The 15,066-nt window shown below is 39.4% G+C and overlaps 2 protein-coding genes across 13 annotated transcripts in view; one reads left to right on the forward strand and one right to left on the reverse strand.

Annotated features, from left to right (window-relative positions):
- The window catches only part of RECQL5 (RecQ like helicase 5), a 65,886-nt gene that overhangs the window by 27,584 nt on the left and 23,236 nt on the right, over positions 1-15,066 (reverse strand). The window lies entirely within an intron of this gene.
- Positions 1,797-14,098, forward strand: SMIM5 (small integral membrane protein 5). Of its 4 annotated transcripts, none has more exons than XR_006416956.1 (4): positions 1,797-1,983; positions 6,533-10,896; positions 13,052-13,415; positions 13,540-14,098. XR_006416956.1 is itself a non-coding variant. In XM_044453673.1 (4 exons), exons 3-4 carry the CDS (start codon positions 10,770-10,772, stop codon positions 13,165-13,167), a joined length of 243 nt encoding a protein of 80 aa, XP_044309608.1. In that variant the 5' UTR covers positions 1,797-1,983; positions 6,533-6,646; positions 10,745-10,769; the 3' UTR covers positions 13,168-14,098. The 4 variants fall into 4 exon arrangements, 3 of the variants coding, with proteins under 3 accessions (XP_044309608.1, XP_044309605.1, XP_044309607.1); XM_044453673.1 differs by having other exon boundaries at positions 6,533-6,646; positions 10,745-10,896; positions 13,052-14,098; XM_044453670.1 differs by having other exon boundaries at positions 1,799-1,983; positions 10,745-10,896; positions 13,052-14,098.

The following is a 15,066-nucleotide window of genomic DNA, read 5'->3' on the forward strand; positions in this document are numbered from 1 at the left end:
GGCCTACTGAATATCAGTAGTAAGAGACCTTTGCACCCATATTTCACATTCTGAATAATGAAGCATGAGTGCACTGCTTGAAAATGCTATCACAATTTCTAATAGAGTATTTTGTTCACATTCTAAAATTTATAACATAGTAAAGATGAAGCACTCAAGAAAACGAATAAGACCATAGCATAAATTTGCCACTCCATTTGGGGTCTCCACTCTTGCATTTCCTGTAATATGCACAATATTCATAGGAAAATCTTGGCCTGCATTTACAAAGGGCCATTTGTATTTTTCCCAAAGCTGAATTGACCCCATCTGTGCATTACTTTAAGCAGATTATAACTGAATGTAAATCAAACTATTGCCACTCGTTTAAAAATAAACCCAAAGAAAATAAACCCAAAGTTATGCATTTGAACTCAGGTTTATTCAGTGTGCTATAATTCCCCAATGGGTGCTAAAGAACACTATTTGAATCCCTGCTAGAAATAGGCCAAAAATTCCAGCAGTTATTTTTGTGGCATTTCAAAAATGACATGAGAAATGTTTCCTACCACCCTGGTTATGCTCTGTTACAGGCAACAAGAGGGGAAGTGTTGAACAGAAAACCTACCTAGAGCTGGCAGCTTTGAGACGGCAGCAGTCTAAACAAGCAACTGTTTGTGCTAACACAGGAAGGGATGGTACCCTCAGGTAGGGAGAACTGAGCAGTGCCAGATACGGCACTGTGTGCTTCAGGTCACTGTCTGTAGCAACTAAGTGTGGGGTACTGAAGATGCAACAAAGCTATCTTTATAATCCCTGCAAAATGGCACTGATTCACACCACTCTTAGGCTTAAAGAAAGCACTCTTTTCACAACCATTGAAAGACTACATGTCTAATTTTTCTTCCATGCCTCTCCAGAAACTGCTTATACTACCAGGCTGGAAATGTCAAAGGTCCTCAGCCAGTCAATTCTTTGTTTTTCAGAAAAGAAGAAAGACAAAATAGAATTTCATCTGGCTGGGGGCACAACTTTTGGTTTTTAGTTAACAGCAACTCATAAATCTTAGCCATACTAATTCTTCCCTTCCTCCCTTTTATAGCTTTCATGATAGAAGAATAATCCCATATTCCCTGCCAAACACATACCCTAATGGGGAAAATAGAGCATTGATTGCTGAAAATATAAGAATCAATGTTTCAAGATCACAAATTCAATCTCTGGCAGTTTGATTATGGAAGATCTGCCAGGCATGCTAGAAAGTCTATAGTCTGCCAAAGTCATTAGCTGGCTACTGGGCTAGAATGGACCACTGTTCTGACTCAGAATAACTAGATCAGCATAACACCATTGTCCACTAATTGTAACATGAAAAAGTTACTGATAAAGTAGTCTTGACTTTTTCAAGGGATATCCTTAAAGAAAAACATAAATTCTTAAGTGTTTCTACATATCTTGCATACAGGACACATATTCTAGTTCTCGCCTTCCATTCTTCAGAGGACAGCTGATTCTTTTTCTGAAGCTAAGAAAGAATTTTGTGACCCAAAGAAAAACTAACTGAGGACAGACAAACAGAAGGAATCTATCTTAACGACCACCGAGGCCACATGAGAAAAGCTAAAAAACAGAGAAGAAACTCTGTACAAATCAAGAGTTACACAAGAAGCTTGCAACAAGTGTTGGTTTTGAAAACTCTTTCACTCTTCTGTAGCAGCAGCAAAGCTCTGTTTGTGCTCCCTCCCCTTCTTGGTGCACATGTAATATGAAACTCCACACCTCCTGGACCATTAACAACAAAAAAGGGAGGGGGAGAGCTTGCCCACGAGAGAGCTAAGCACAGTCAGAGACAGCAGCTGGCTGTCAGCAGCGGAGACAGAGGAACTGAGCCTGGAAAGAGATAGGAGAGAGAAAGGGTCAAAAATGGGGAGAAGAGCTCACATGAAATGACGGCAGAAAGAAAACAAAGGACAACAGAACAGCCATTCCCGCAACCACACTGGGGTAAGCCTAGCTTTTGCCTCTTCTCATCTTTCTACAGCATCTCAAGGGAAGTCTGGAATATTCAGCTTAAGCCTGTGTCAAGATACTAAGTGGCAACATGGGATGCCAGAGGAAAGTGTGAGAACACATTCGGTAAGGAGTGTGGAGTAGTGAGAAAAATGCTATTTGCTGGGTCAGTAAAGTTGTGCAGTTGTTGTTTTTAGTTTATAGACCAGCTATGGGAGCATTTTAAGTGACTTCCCAGAACTGGCCATAGTGTCTGACATTTTCAGACTACTTAAGTAAGATTCTACAGGAATTATATAGAAACTCCTTAGATTATGTGACAATCACTCAATTTGTGGCATATTTTGCCTCAGTAGTGAGAACTTTTGTCCCAATACCAAGACTTCCCCCTCCTTTCAGCAACTGAGCCCTACTGGTATTTCATATAAATCAGAGTTTGCCTCAAAATTCTATACTTGCACTTGGCTCACCAGCACAGTTAAAATGGATTAGCTACAAAAATATGGATTAGTTTTTAGTGAAATGTGTTACAGAGCAATGCTTTCGAATTTATTTTTAATTTTTGTGAATTGCTACCAGTGCTACAAGCAGCAACTTTGGTGTGGAATCCTATTTTACTGGGATCTGACACTTACCCAACCACATTATGCTCTAGCCACTAGGAAACACCAGTCACAGCAAGGTATTCAGCTCTCACATATGCACAGGTACACATGTGTACATTAGCATGCTACATAAAACAGAGAACCACCCTATTCACTAGCAACAATGGACCATCTAATGAAGATTCAAACCCAGGAACAAACCAGGGGACAGCAATACCAGCCATAGCAAAGAACTGTTCACCTACAAGTGAGAGATGTCAGCGTATGCCAACAATATCCTTCTACTACTAAGATAGGTCAAACAGACTCATTTTTATGCAAGATAATAAATGGACATAAATAATACATTAAAATGGTGCCACGCAAACTGTGAGGAGCATTTCAATCAGCATAGATATCCTATAACATACTAATTTTACCCAATTACACCCAAAAAGTTTTGAAGGAAGACTCAATGAAGTTCCTATTGTTAAAATTTGCTAGTAAATTCAACACCACTAAATTCACAGCAGCCCCACACGAGTTCTGGGAATGGCTAGCTTACAACAGAAACTAGCTGTCCTTTTACATATTCATCTTGCTATGTTCACTATCAACAGACTGAATTGGGCTGGCATGAAACTCTTCATTGTTTTTACTGCTCCAGTTAACATCTTGATCTTGCTACAAGTGTTGGAGATTTTTTCAGACCAGTAAGCAGGGCACATTGAGAAGAACAGCGGAATGCTGCCTTAAAACAGAGGACTTTAATCTTTAAACTATGGAACACCTGAATGGAAATTCACTTTTTCCTGTCCAGTTTCTAGCTAAGTTTGCCCACATCAATATATTATAATACTGCCTCGAGCAACAACCAAGTCACCCTATAAAGATTCCCACATTTTACTTTTACTCCTGAGCTCCTATTCAGCAATCATTGTCATGAAAGGTAATCCTCAGCTATGGCAGAGGACATGTTTTATAAAATCTGACCCCTATCTTTGATAGGAATCCCAGTAAATTTTCAAAACCATAAAATATAAAAGCCATCCCATTAAATTCCTTACATGTTTTCCAACAGTAATTAAAAACAAAGACTTAAAGTCAGTCATTTATCTCCAAAATGTCTGCTGATGTTCCTTCTCGTTATCACGTTTTTCAGCAGTGTCCTTTTATTTATATTCTCAAGCTGAGAAGTCTACCAGGCTGAACAGAGACATAATATTTGGCGCCAAGTGAATCAGATTGCATGAAAATTCCAAAGCTAGGGCACTGTAAGAGGAAAGTCTTGTTTCTTGGTCACTTCTTCCCTTCACTTCTTGAGGCAGGGAAACCTGAAGAAGGGTCTCTGAAAATAATTCAGGCAGATTCTTGTGGGAGAGAAAGCAGTCCTTTTGGGGCTCCTTCAGGCCCCATTTCCCTAAAATTTTGAAGATTTTTTAAAAAAAACCTACAGCAGTCAATCATATATATTTCCTGCTAACATTATCTCATCTTTTCTGGATTCACCCATCACAGACACTGGTTAAGGATCACAATTTTTCCCCTTCCAACTAAAGTCTTGGATGTCATCTGTATAGTAATGAGAGTCTCTTTGACAGAACATGTAGTATCTTTCTTAGCAACTGCTCACAGATAAATAGAATAGGTAACAAATTATACTGTTATGACTCTATAGTCTAAGTTTAAATTAGTTATTCTGCTATAACATAGTGTACCTCACATTTTTTAAGTATTCCAAATTATCTGAACATATTAAATGTATCCTTCCAGCTCTCTGCATGTAATATGAGATAAAATGAAAGAATACATGGCCTTCTATGGGCAGCTGAACTAAATTACTGATAAGGCCTTTGCAGTTGTACAGTTTTCTGTTCACGGGACAAGCTATATGCTCAAGTGTACCAGAAGGAATTCATGATAGCTTTGCTGCTACCTGTCAAGGCTTTCTCCTATTGAAATATTCTATTCGTCATTTGTTGCCAAAGCCAATTAAACCTAATTACGACCCTGAAGTATCTGCAGCCATTTTTCAGCTGGCACCCCTTTATATATTCCCAAAGAAGTGTATTGTTGGGTTTTGTGCATAAAAAGCGAAACAAAATGAGAGCAACCCAGGCCACATTCTTCCCAACAGATTTCTTTCCACCATTCCCCACTTCACATGACTTATTAAAATTTTCAGGCTGTCACTGGTTCTGCCTAGCTTGCAACAGACAAGGTCTATGTGCTGACAAACCTGTTATGCAAAAGAATTAGAATACTCCTATAGAAGGGCACAATAATTAAACTATCCTTCCTTCAGTCAGAAGCCTCAATTCCAAGATTCCTCTTACAAACAACTGCCTTTTGTAAAAGGATCTGTGGCTTCTGTTAGTTGAAGGCAGAAGAAAGTTGAATAAAAAGCAAGAATCTAGGAAAGGAAAAAGGGAGAAAAACAACTTTTTTTTTTTTTGGCAAAAATGCTGAAGTGTTTGGCAGGAGCCTTAAACAGCGGCTAAGGGGAAATATGCAATTTGAAACACATGTCTGGGAATAAGAAAGCAGATCCCTGGCTTGTGTTACCAGCTGTCATACAGTAAAGAAACCTCTCAATTGCCATAAAGCACAATTGCCAAAAAGCATTTGCCAAAGGCTGCACACTACATTAAGCTAGTATGCTACCCATTCACATCAAGAACACACAGACTGCACGATGCCTTGGAGTAACTATAACCATGAATGCAACCTTACTCTGCTTTTCACAAGTGTTGGCCTCTGTTCCCTTTCACTAAGAATCCCATACAAGCACCAGCACGCCATCACTGAGTATATGTGTTGTTGTACTCACTGAGCAGGGGAAAGGCACTTGAAAATGATGGACTGAAATAAAGTTACCCTAGTAAGAAATGTCACAGCAAACATTTTCATCAACTCTACCCTAGATTTGCAATCTGTACCCCCTGATTAGTTAGAAGTGCTTCTACTTGCCAAATCAAAAGTATGGACAAATTTAATAATAGAATTATCCAAATAAGCATTCTGGAGTGTTCATCTACACCTGACCTCTATTTCCCAAAACAGTTTCTGAAGTTTTTTTTTTAAGTATTCCCAAACTACAAACAGCACAATATGTATTTATTTATTTAGCACTTTTATATACTGTCTTGTAGCCACATGGCTCTCTAGACAGTTTACTTAATAGAAACCAAAAACATAAAGCTTCATACATATACCATTAAAGCCACGATTTTGATAAATAATAAAAATAAGGTAATATCACCCTCATAGCAGGAACACCAAGTAATAGTTTAACAACTGACTGGAAAAATCTTAAAATGTCACCATTATAAATACTAAAATTTACTTTAAAATACCAATTAAAATCAAATCACAACTGAAATAATCAACAATTAAAATGCTCCTTGAAGAAAAATGTCATGATCTGATTCCAAAATGAGTATAAAGATGGCACTTGGCAAATACCTCTGGGAAGTCAATTCCACAGATAGGGTGCCACAACCGGGAAGGCCCTGATCCAGGTTGCTGTCCTCCTAACTTCCTTTAGAGACAGCTCCTGGAGCAGGACCTTCGATGACAATCTTTTTGTTCAAAGCAAACTCCTAACACCAAACCTATTGAACATTACAAAAAAATCTAGCTTACTAGCCCATTTTGCACACAAAAGCATCCAAATTTGGGTGCCCACATGTAAGAGAAGGTGTATGAACAATTTATTCCAATATCCTGTTATCTTTTCCCATGTTCTGGCAGTGTATGATTTGGAAGTTAAAGGAAAGATTACAAAATCTGTTTTCACAAGGAAGCATGAGCATGAAGCAATGTTTCTCTAGAGTTTTCCCAGCATTACTTGCTCTTACAAAACAGGCTATAATGTGGTAAAATTCAATGGTTCAGTGGCTCAAGTTCAGTATGGTACAATGAATACAAGAAATTCATTCACTTATAATTCCTTTCAGATTCTACCAAGGGCCATCAACACTGAAACTTAACAGAGAGAGAGAGAACCACTTTTCATAAGTCCTCCTGCTCCAACTGCTACCCTCTTAGACTTCGGCAGCCAGCTACTCTATGTGACAGAACAGAGAGACACTTTCTATTGACCTGTTTTCATTTGTACTCTGTGTGTGTGTGTGGTGGGGTGGGGGTGCTGCCTTGTTTTGGCACTGAAAAAAGCTGGAATATGACAATATCGAAATATGATGTTTACCATCAGGACCAGAGTGGTTACAGTGCTGGACTGGGGACTCAGGATATCTGGGTTCTAGCCTTTACTTGACCATGAAGTTCACAGGATGACTTTGTGCTAGTCACTGATTATCAGACTAACCTACCTCACAGATTTGTTGTTACTAGGATAAAATGGAGGAGGACCATGGAAGCTGCCTTGAGTTCCTTACAAGAAGGAAAAGGGGAGAATACAGAAACATAGGAATCTACATTATGCTGAGTCAGATTCTGGGTCCAGCTAGCCCAGAATCATAGACATTGACTGACCAGGGTTGCAAGCAGAAGTTTTACCTACCTGACCTGAAGATGCCCAGAATTGAACCTAGGAAATTCTGTACACAAAGCACAATGTCTCATTAGCAATTTATGTTGCCAAAGAAGTTCAGGGCAGTAGACGAGGGAACAAATGTGTCTCCCATTTCTTTGCCTGAATTATCCGACCTGGATCATAGTGCTATCACAGTCTGAAAGGTTTACTTTCTTCCATTAATGCTAATACCTCACAGGTCACACACAGGACATTTCATAAGTCACACATAAGTAGAGTCATGCTAGATCAAACCACCAGAGGGACAAAGTGCCAATCAGTTGTAATAACTTGCTGTGATCAGTTTGAAGAGAAGGAAGGAAGTGCTTTATTCCCTCATGCTCATAAGTGCCTTTGTTTGTCATTCTTCCCATTTCATGGATTGCAGAAACCCATAGCTTTCCTGTAATCTCTATATAATCAAGGCTTGCACAGAGTTCACTTTCAGCCATAATCAACATTCTCTCCAGTGGATATTGGATGCAGTATTTAAATAGGCACTGCAAAATAGTGACTATATATCCATTTTACAACTATGCTAGAGTATAAAAGGTGCCTGAGCAACCTAATCTCGTAAGTGTATTTTCAAGTAGATCAGATGGGTCACATTGCCTCAAGTACAACCTTCCTAAAAGTGGTGAACCCATAATTCCTTCCAGTATTTGAGTATTCAGCCTCTACCAGGCACATAAACACACATACAAAGAGTTAAATACTATTCAGTCTCACAGGGGAAAGTGTTGACTATTTGCCAAACCTGAAAAATTTGAGGCTATTTGCCTTCAAAGTACAAAGTTGAATTTTCTAGGCAGATAAATCATCTACTTGGTTCACTCATTATGCTGGATTATCAGAAGCAAAGTAACTATTCCACCCTTAATTCAACATTCACTATTTCCAGGTCTACCAAAAGTCAACATCCTAAATGTATAATTTAAAGTTGAGTGATTTAAAATACTTCATAGAAAGTCAGTGTGGAAACAGAAGCACAGCACAGTCTTAAGTCTGACCATTAACAGGAGGACAGCAGAGAAACCAAAACACAAATACCATTTTCCCTGCAACTGAAGTCTTGAGCTTACAAAGTAATTTAGTACTGCCAAGTACAGAGGTCTCTTGATAACATAACATATCCCTTGGGCAATGGGCCAAAAAACTCCTTCTGTGGAGCTTTTTCTTAGAAAATTCTGCTACACTATCAGGACCTGGGTGGAAACAATCTAACAAAGCATTCAACAGAGAATGTCTTTCGTCAGCACTTCATCACTAGCTGACAGAGCTGCATACAGGAAAGGCAAGTTTGCTGCTATTAGGACACCCTATATTGCACATGGCAAAATGCCTTTAAAGTATAATTGATGTTCACAGAATTGAAGTGTTGTAGCATGTGACTAAGACAAAGAGGAGAAGACTAGTCTGTTAAGAAAGGAGCCAAAGTCAAGTTCTCTTATAAAGAAAAGCTATTCTCTTAACTGTTGGCTTTTCCATGGGAAAAATTGTTAATTGAGGAGTTGTTGTATAAAACTATTGCTTTGTTTGGCATCAGCTCTGCTACAGTACTTCTGCTTTGAAACAGACCAAGAGAATTTCTCAGAACCACCAAAAGACACAAATGCTGAAGCTAATGCAGAACTCACAGCTCTTAACAGAATTATCCAGCAGAAACGAAAAGCTCTCCTTAGTCTCTAAACACCTATCTATATACTGAATTTGTGTTGTGATAGTGGCAATTTTTATACTGCTTCAGAGGCATTGAAGAGTAAAACTATTTACAAAAATCAAACAAGAGTATGTTTTCTGGCTCTCAGCCAAACTTTAATCATTGGTAAGACAGCCAGCTGAGCTCATCAAATGCCATACTTGGGTGAACACAATAAGATAAACCAGAGAGCTGAACAGAGAAGGCTATGCTGTTGTGATGTTGAGCAGCCCAACAGCTTTAGCCATAATGTCATCTTCACTGGGGGATGGGGGGGAGGCAAGTTCGAGCAGTCACGGTTTTCCTTCCTTGCTAAATAGTCCAGCCATTAATTGCAACTGCATCACTAGCTGCTAAAACTGCTTGCTTCCAATAATGAAAGCAAAATTTTCAAGTGAGCAGAAACACTCTCTTTTTACAAACTATTGTGAGCTTCCTCACACTAATCTTGCAACATTTCTTCAGGCTGGAAAAAAATCAGCATGCTTTACTTGTAATCATACATGTAGACATCACTAAAATAATATAATTATTTCACACCCATACCCATACCCATACCCATACCCACACACACACATACCCCTTCAAAGTCAAAGTAAGTCAAAATCTTTCTAAACCATGGAGTGGCAGACCTACGGAATGTGCTGCTTCAAACTAAATCCTGAAGGCTCAGTTCTTTCAACAGGAATTTGCCCAGCCCAAAGCAATTACACTAAAAGAATGCTAAATTGCTGCTGACAACTGGTTCAGGAGCTCTAAAATTTAAACAGAAAAATTAACTGCCACAGACATAATGCAAGAAAGAACCTTGTATAAATGTTAACATGCCAACGAAAGACCCCAGACACTACATTCAGCATTTAAAAACCTTGTAATAATTATTCATGTTATATAAAGGAATTCAAAAATAAAATAATATAATGTGGGTTAAAAGACAGTACACTGCTCATGCCATATAGAATTACTAAACAGGAATACATTGTATAATTTTGCTGCAGTTTTAACATTTCTTCAGAAATAAGCTCCAGATTAAGTTACACTATGGGTTGGACTCAGACTCAACCATACTTTGAGGAGACCCATTGAAACCCATAGGATTAAAATAATTGTGACTATTGTAAATTTCATTGATGTCATTAGGTATCTTCTAAGTATGACTAAATCCAGATCTAAATAACTGAAAATAAAGTGCAGTGTATGTATGAGTGGTATTTTATGAGTGCCAGAAATCAGAAGCTAGTCAAAATTCCTGATGCCACCACTAAATGCCATTCTAAGATGTACAAACATCCAGAATGCAGCATGAAGCAGATAGAATCAAAGAAACTCTAGAACAAAAGCCAATGCTTCTCAGTGGAATGACACTTAGAATATAGAATGCAATTTAGTATATGAGACACAACGCTATGTACTTCATGAGAAACACAGAAGTTGCAGCAAGCAACTAAAAATGCTTTCTTCTGAGACTGAAAGAGAGCATTTTTAAATAACAGGAGACATAAGAGCACCAAGAAAACCTGTCCAGATAGCAAAAAGCTTTAACCCTCAGTGGTCCGCCCCTGTATATGGCACATTATTTATACCACTTTGTGCACTCCATTGTGGAAATATGGGGTATACATATTCTAAATAAATAAAATTTGCCCATGCCAAGTGTTTTTGTATAGAACTAAATTATTTCAGCAAAGTCTAACATTATTGCTGCATCTCTTGAAATAAAGGAGTGAAAAGGGAGCTTTTGATGGGATTGAATGTGCCTTACATTTGGAAATGTCTAATACTCCACCTGAGCAGCTGTACATGACTGGCAATTCAGAGGCAGAGCCCTGATAAACTTGTTTTGCTGGTGAAACAACTTTACACTGATGTTTATAGACTAAAATTAACAACAGAACTCGCTCATACTCTTCCCTCTCTCCCTCTTCTGTGCCACAGTGTTACAGGACGTGGGCTGGTCAAAATGTCTTACAAGGACTTTCAGAAAGAACTCCATACTATTGGTGAAAAGCTATGGCTCAAGCTTCAGAGACTACCCAGGGCTGAACCTTTGGAGATTGTGTCCTTTTTTGTTATTGTTTTGTTCATAGGTAAGTATGAAGCTTTCCACATGGTTCCAGCAATCTAGGTTCATCAGATCTGGCTGTCTGTTTTGCCAAGCTCTAAATGATATCCTATTTCTTTATTCTAAAATGCCCCATAGATTTTCAAAGTTTGCAATGTACAGGACAGGATTCAAGTTTATGTTTGTGAATAATTTAGCACAGTTCAATTCTAACAGATGAGAACAGCTATTTATCTATGTGGAAGAATGCAATTCGGTCAATCAGTGCTTGGGTTCTGTACCATCTATATACCATCTAAACCAGGGGTACTCAAACTTTTTCTAAAGGGGGCCAGTTGACAGCTAACAGCAGTGGGCATAGGCTGCCAAGGCGGTGCTGGAAGGGGGGTGTGGGCCAGTGAGGGGGTGCGCACACACGCGTACACGCAAGGTGAGGCGGAAGGGCACAGGGGAGCGAGGTGCTGGCTTGCTTGCGAGGAGACTGAGTCCAAAACAACCTCCTCGCGAGCAAGTCGGGTGCCTGGCAAGTGCAAAACCTGTGAGGCGGGCCAGTTAAATGGGCATGGGGGGCCGGATCTGGCCTGCAGGCCTTAGTCTGAGGACCCATGATCTAAACCTCACCATCTGAATGACATAAGAGAAATTCAAATTTATGAAAATAGATAGTTCAACATCTGTGTTAAATGGAAGCACTGCTTTAGGTTACAGCAAATTACAGTGAAGCAAGCCAGTGCAGTGTGGTGGTGGGAATGTTGGACTGGGAACCTGGAAGACCTGGGGTCCAAGTCCCCACTCAGCCATGAAGCTCAATGAATGGCTTTGGGCCAGTCACTTACTCTTGGCTTAACCTATCTCACAAGTTTGTTGTTGTGAGGGAAAAAATTAAGCTATGTAAGCCAGCTTGGCTTCATCACAAGAAGAAAGCCAGTATATAAATCTACTACTACTACTACTACTACTACTAATAATAATAATAATAATAATAATAATAATAATAATAACAGGTTCATATTTGTGATGCTTGAACCTGCAGCTTTCTCTTTATCTAAACTTAGCAGTAACTGAAATCTCCCTGGAAGCAAAGTGCTTTAGGAAATGGGGTGGGGTTTTGTTGGTTAGATTTAAGCAATATAGAGAAGATTGTGATCTGCAGGAGCTGGAAGTGCCTGATGCGGAATATGCCCAAGAGATATTCTTTGCAAAACCTGGCTACTTCTCAGGTATGAATCAGAGATAGTAACTTCTCAGCCAACTTCTTACTTGTATATCTAACCAAAGTTTGTTTGAAACCATTTCTGGTTCATATTTAATGACAAGCCAGGACTTGCCTGATATTAGCAAATTTTCCATTTCCCCACAACCCCCCTCCTCCTCCACACAGCTTGCTTCAGTCAGCAGCATCCTCTCACCCTGTGCAGCTTTGCAGGGATTGGAGGGGTGCCATGAGAAAGAGGGCTGGGGCAGTCTACTTCTGCCATCTTTGTGGCACACATCTAATCTGGACTGGATGCATTATTAATAATAGTTACTCTACAGTAGAGCTGGCCAAAATTCCCAAATTTAAAAGCCACACAAACAAACCTTCCTACGGTTGAGTGCCACAAGCTATGTTATTCTCTGATGCCTTTCTCTTAACCATCACTCTTTTCCCAATCCATTACACAAATCTCCTCCCCCAGTCTCTGCTGCTGCTTCCCAATTCCAAGTGCTATCCTTGTGCTTTCAGTTTTCTACTTCCAAGCCCAAATAAGCCTGCTGCCTCCTCTCTTCACAACCTCAGTCTGCCTGTACTTTCTAGGAACATTTCACTTTGACATGATCAAGAAAATCAATGATCAATCATGACTACCTCTAATTTCCCTACTCTGGGTCTCCTTGTAGGATATGGCTGAGAGAGTAGAAAGGGTAAGGGCAAGTTTGCTTAGTATTTTTAAAATAGGAACAAAAAGTCAAACAATTAAAACTAATGAGCCTCAAGCCATAGGTTGAATATCTCTATTTCACAGCTCATGCTACTAAGATTATTTTGCTATGTTTCATTAGTGATTCCAGAAGACATACATGTAAAAGCAACAACTCTCCCTTTTCTGTTGTTCTCCGCACTGTATACTGGGTTAGGGTTCTAATTCCTGGCTGCCATTTCCAAAAGCTAACAATCTACCTTTCATTTTGCCTTTCAGTCACAATACTTTCAATGATGATCATAGCTTGCAGCTGTTGCTGCACCCGCTGCTGCAGTGGAAGCCCCAAACCCAAGGGAAGGAGGATCCAAGTTCAGCCAGCAGGCCATGCATAAGAATGCATTCATAACATGGACCTTTGGAGGAAATAATCTGTGGAAACTTACATAGGAATAGACTTGGACAGTAGTCCACAGAACAATACCTACCAATGGAGAATATGAGAGAGAGAGAGAGAGAGAAACCCTTAACCTGAGCAGGGTTTATGACTTGGCCAATGTATCATTTTGTTAAAAGTCATGCACTTCACAGTACTTGTCTCCCAGTCCAATCAAGACAATGAACATATTATGCCAACAGTGAGGTATGAGTGCCACAGCTGTCCAAGCTAGAAATCCAAAACTGTGCACAAAAAAAAAAAAAAAAAAAAAAAAACCTGCCACAAACACCTTCACGTGAATTAAGGAAGCTTTTACTTTTCTACACAGGAGACAGTCTAGAGAAATGACAAGCACCAGGACTTCCCTCTGAACTTCAAGTTACATGCAATTGCTCAGCCCAACAAACTACACATGAACACTGTTTTATCCTCATTACCCAACTATCTACAGCCAAGAATACCAGAATGTGTGATTTCTAATGAAGAGGAAACAATAATGCAGCCTTAAAATTGAGATGCGACCTCAGAAACTGCAAAGAAGAGCAGCAACAAATCCTCTTAGCCTTCCTTGCTTCCTTTACAAAAGCACAGACGACTGCCAGAAAGAATAAATGTATTATTTGCACTAGCCATTTGTCTGGGCAGGGAAAAAGATGAAAGGATAATGAATACCCACAACACTATGCTGTTTTGCTTGCCTGCCTTAAAGTGAATGTATTTGTTTGTTTTTAAGAAAAAAGTATTTTGGCATTTTTTTTTCCATTGACAAACCTTGCTGTATCTGCCTATTACAAACCAACTCTTTAGTATTATGAAAAGGAAACTGAGCTACATTTCCACTGATGTGTGTTTAGGATGTATTCCTATATAAAGAATTTTCCTAGTAATTGTTTGTTTGTGGAAATAACACACAACATTTAAGGCAGTTGTACTAGGAGGGTCAAAAAGCGTCAAAAACAATTTTTTATTTCACAGTTTTTCAGAGATTACTCATAGAAAAGATGCCAAAAGAGGGAGGGTTACAGTCTTCATCTCATTCACTGAAGCCTGAGGTTTAAAATGTACACACAGAGAGCTCACAAGCTACAGTAGGAGCTGTGTTAATTCAGGAAATGTGCAGCAGCTGGGCAATAGCATTATGACAAATGCTAGAGGAGAAGCACAGCCAAGAATGAACTGCCCAGCTACAGTTTATGGACGAAAGGAAATCCCCTTCCAGAAATGCAGGCCCTTTGTATACTTGGTTTCTGCTCCAGTGATCTTAAAAGGGAGCTACAAGTGTAGAAAGCAGAAGCTAGGGAGCCCAACATGTGTTAAGTGGAAGTGGTGGGGAGATTATTACCACAATTAAATAGTCTACTCTACTGCATGAACTGCCCAAGTATTATACTGGAAGCAGCATCAAGGTCATCTATAATCAAGCCCCTCCATTTGGGGACCCTCCAATCTTACAGATTAGATCAGGCCAGGCTGTCAAGACTGTAATGTATCACAAGCAGAAAGCAAATGATTATCTGAAGGAACTCATGGGGATTACAGGTCTATTTTTAATGAACTTTCATTCAAAACTCCTTTTCCAAAAGGGAAGTATTTAACCAATATAGACTTACTATATAAGAATAATATGAGTTTGTAATGACACAGCAACCCATCCTGACTAATTAACCACGGTAGATTGTCATGTTTTGCAAACCTGAATGGCTACCCCCAGGGTGGCTTGCATCTGTTCAGCATTCCACCCTGCCAAAGCATAGTTTGTGGTCAGGGCTGTTTGCACCCATGATGGGTTACTGTGTCATCCAAACTCAGGCAACCAATCCTTTACTGTTCTTGCAGAGTTTGCCTGGGCAATTCT

This window comes from Varanus komodoensis, unplaced genomic scaffold (genome assembly GCF_004798865.1).
Source record: "Varanus komodoensis strain SLA01 unplaced genomic scaffold, ASM479886v1 scaffold7_1, whole genome shotgun sequence".
NCBI classification, from domain to species: Eukaryota; Metazoa; Chordata; class Lepidosauria; order Squamata; family Varanidae; genus Varanus; species Varanus komodoensis.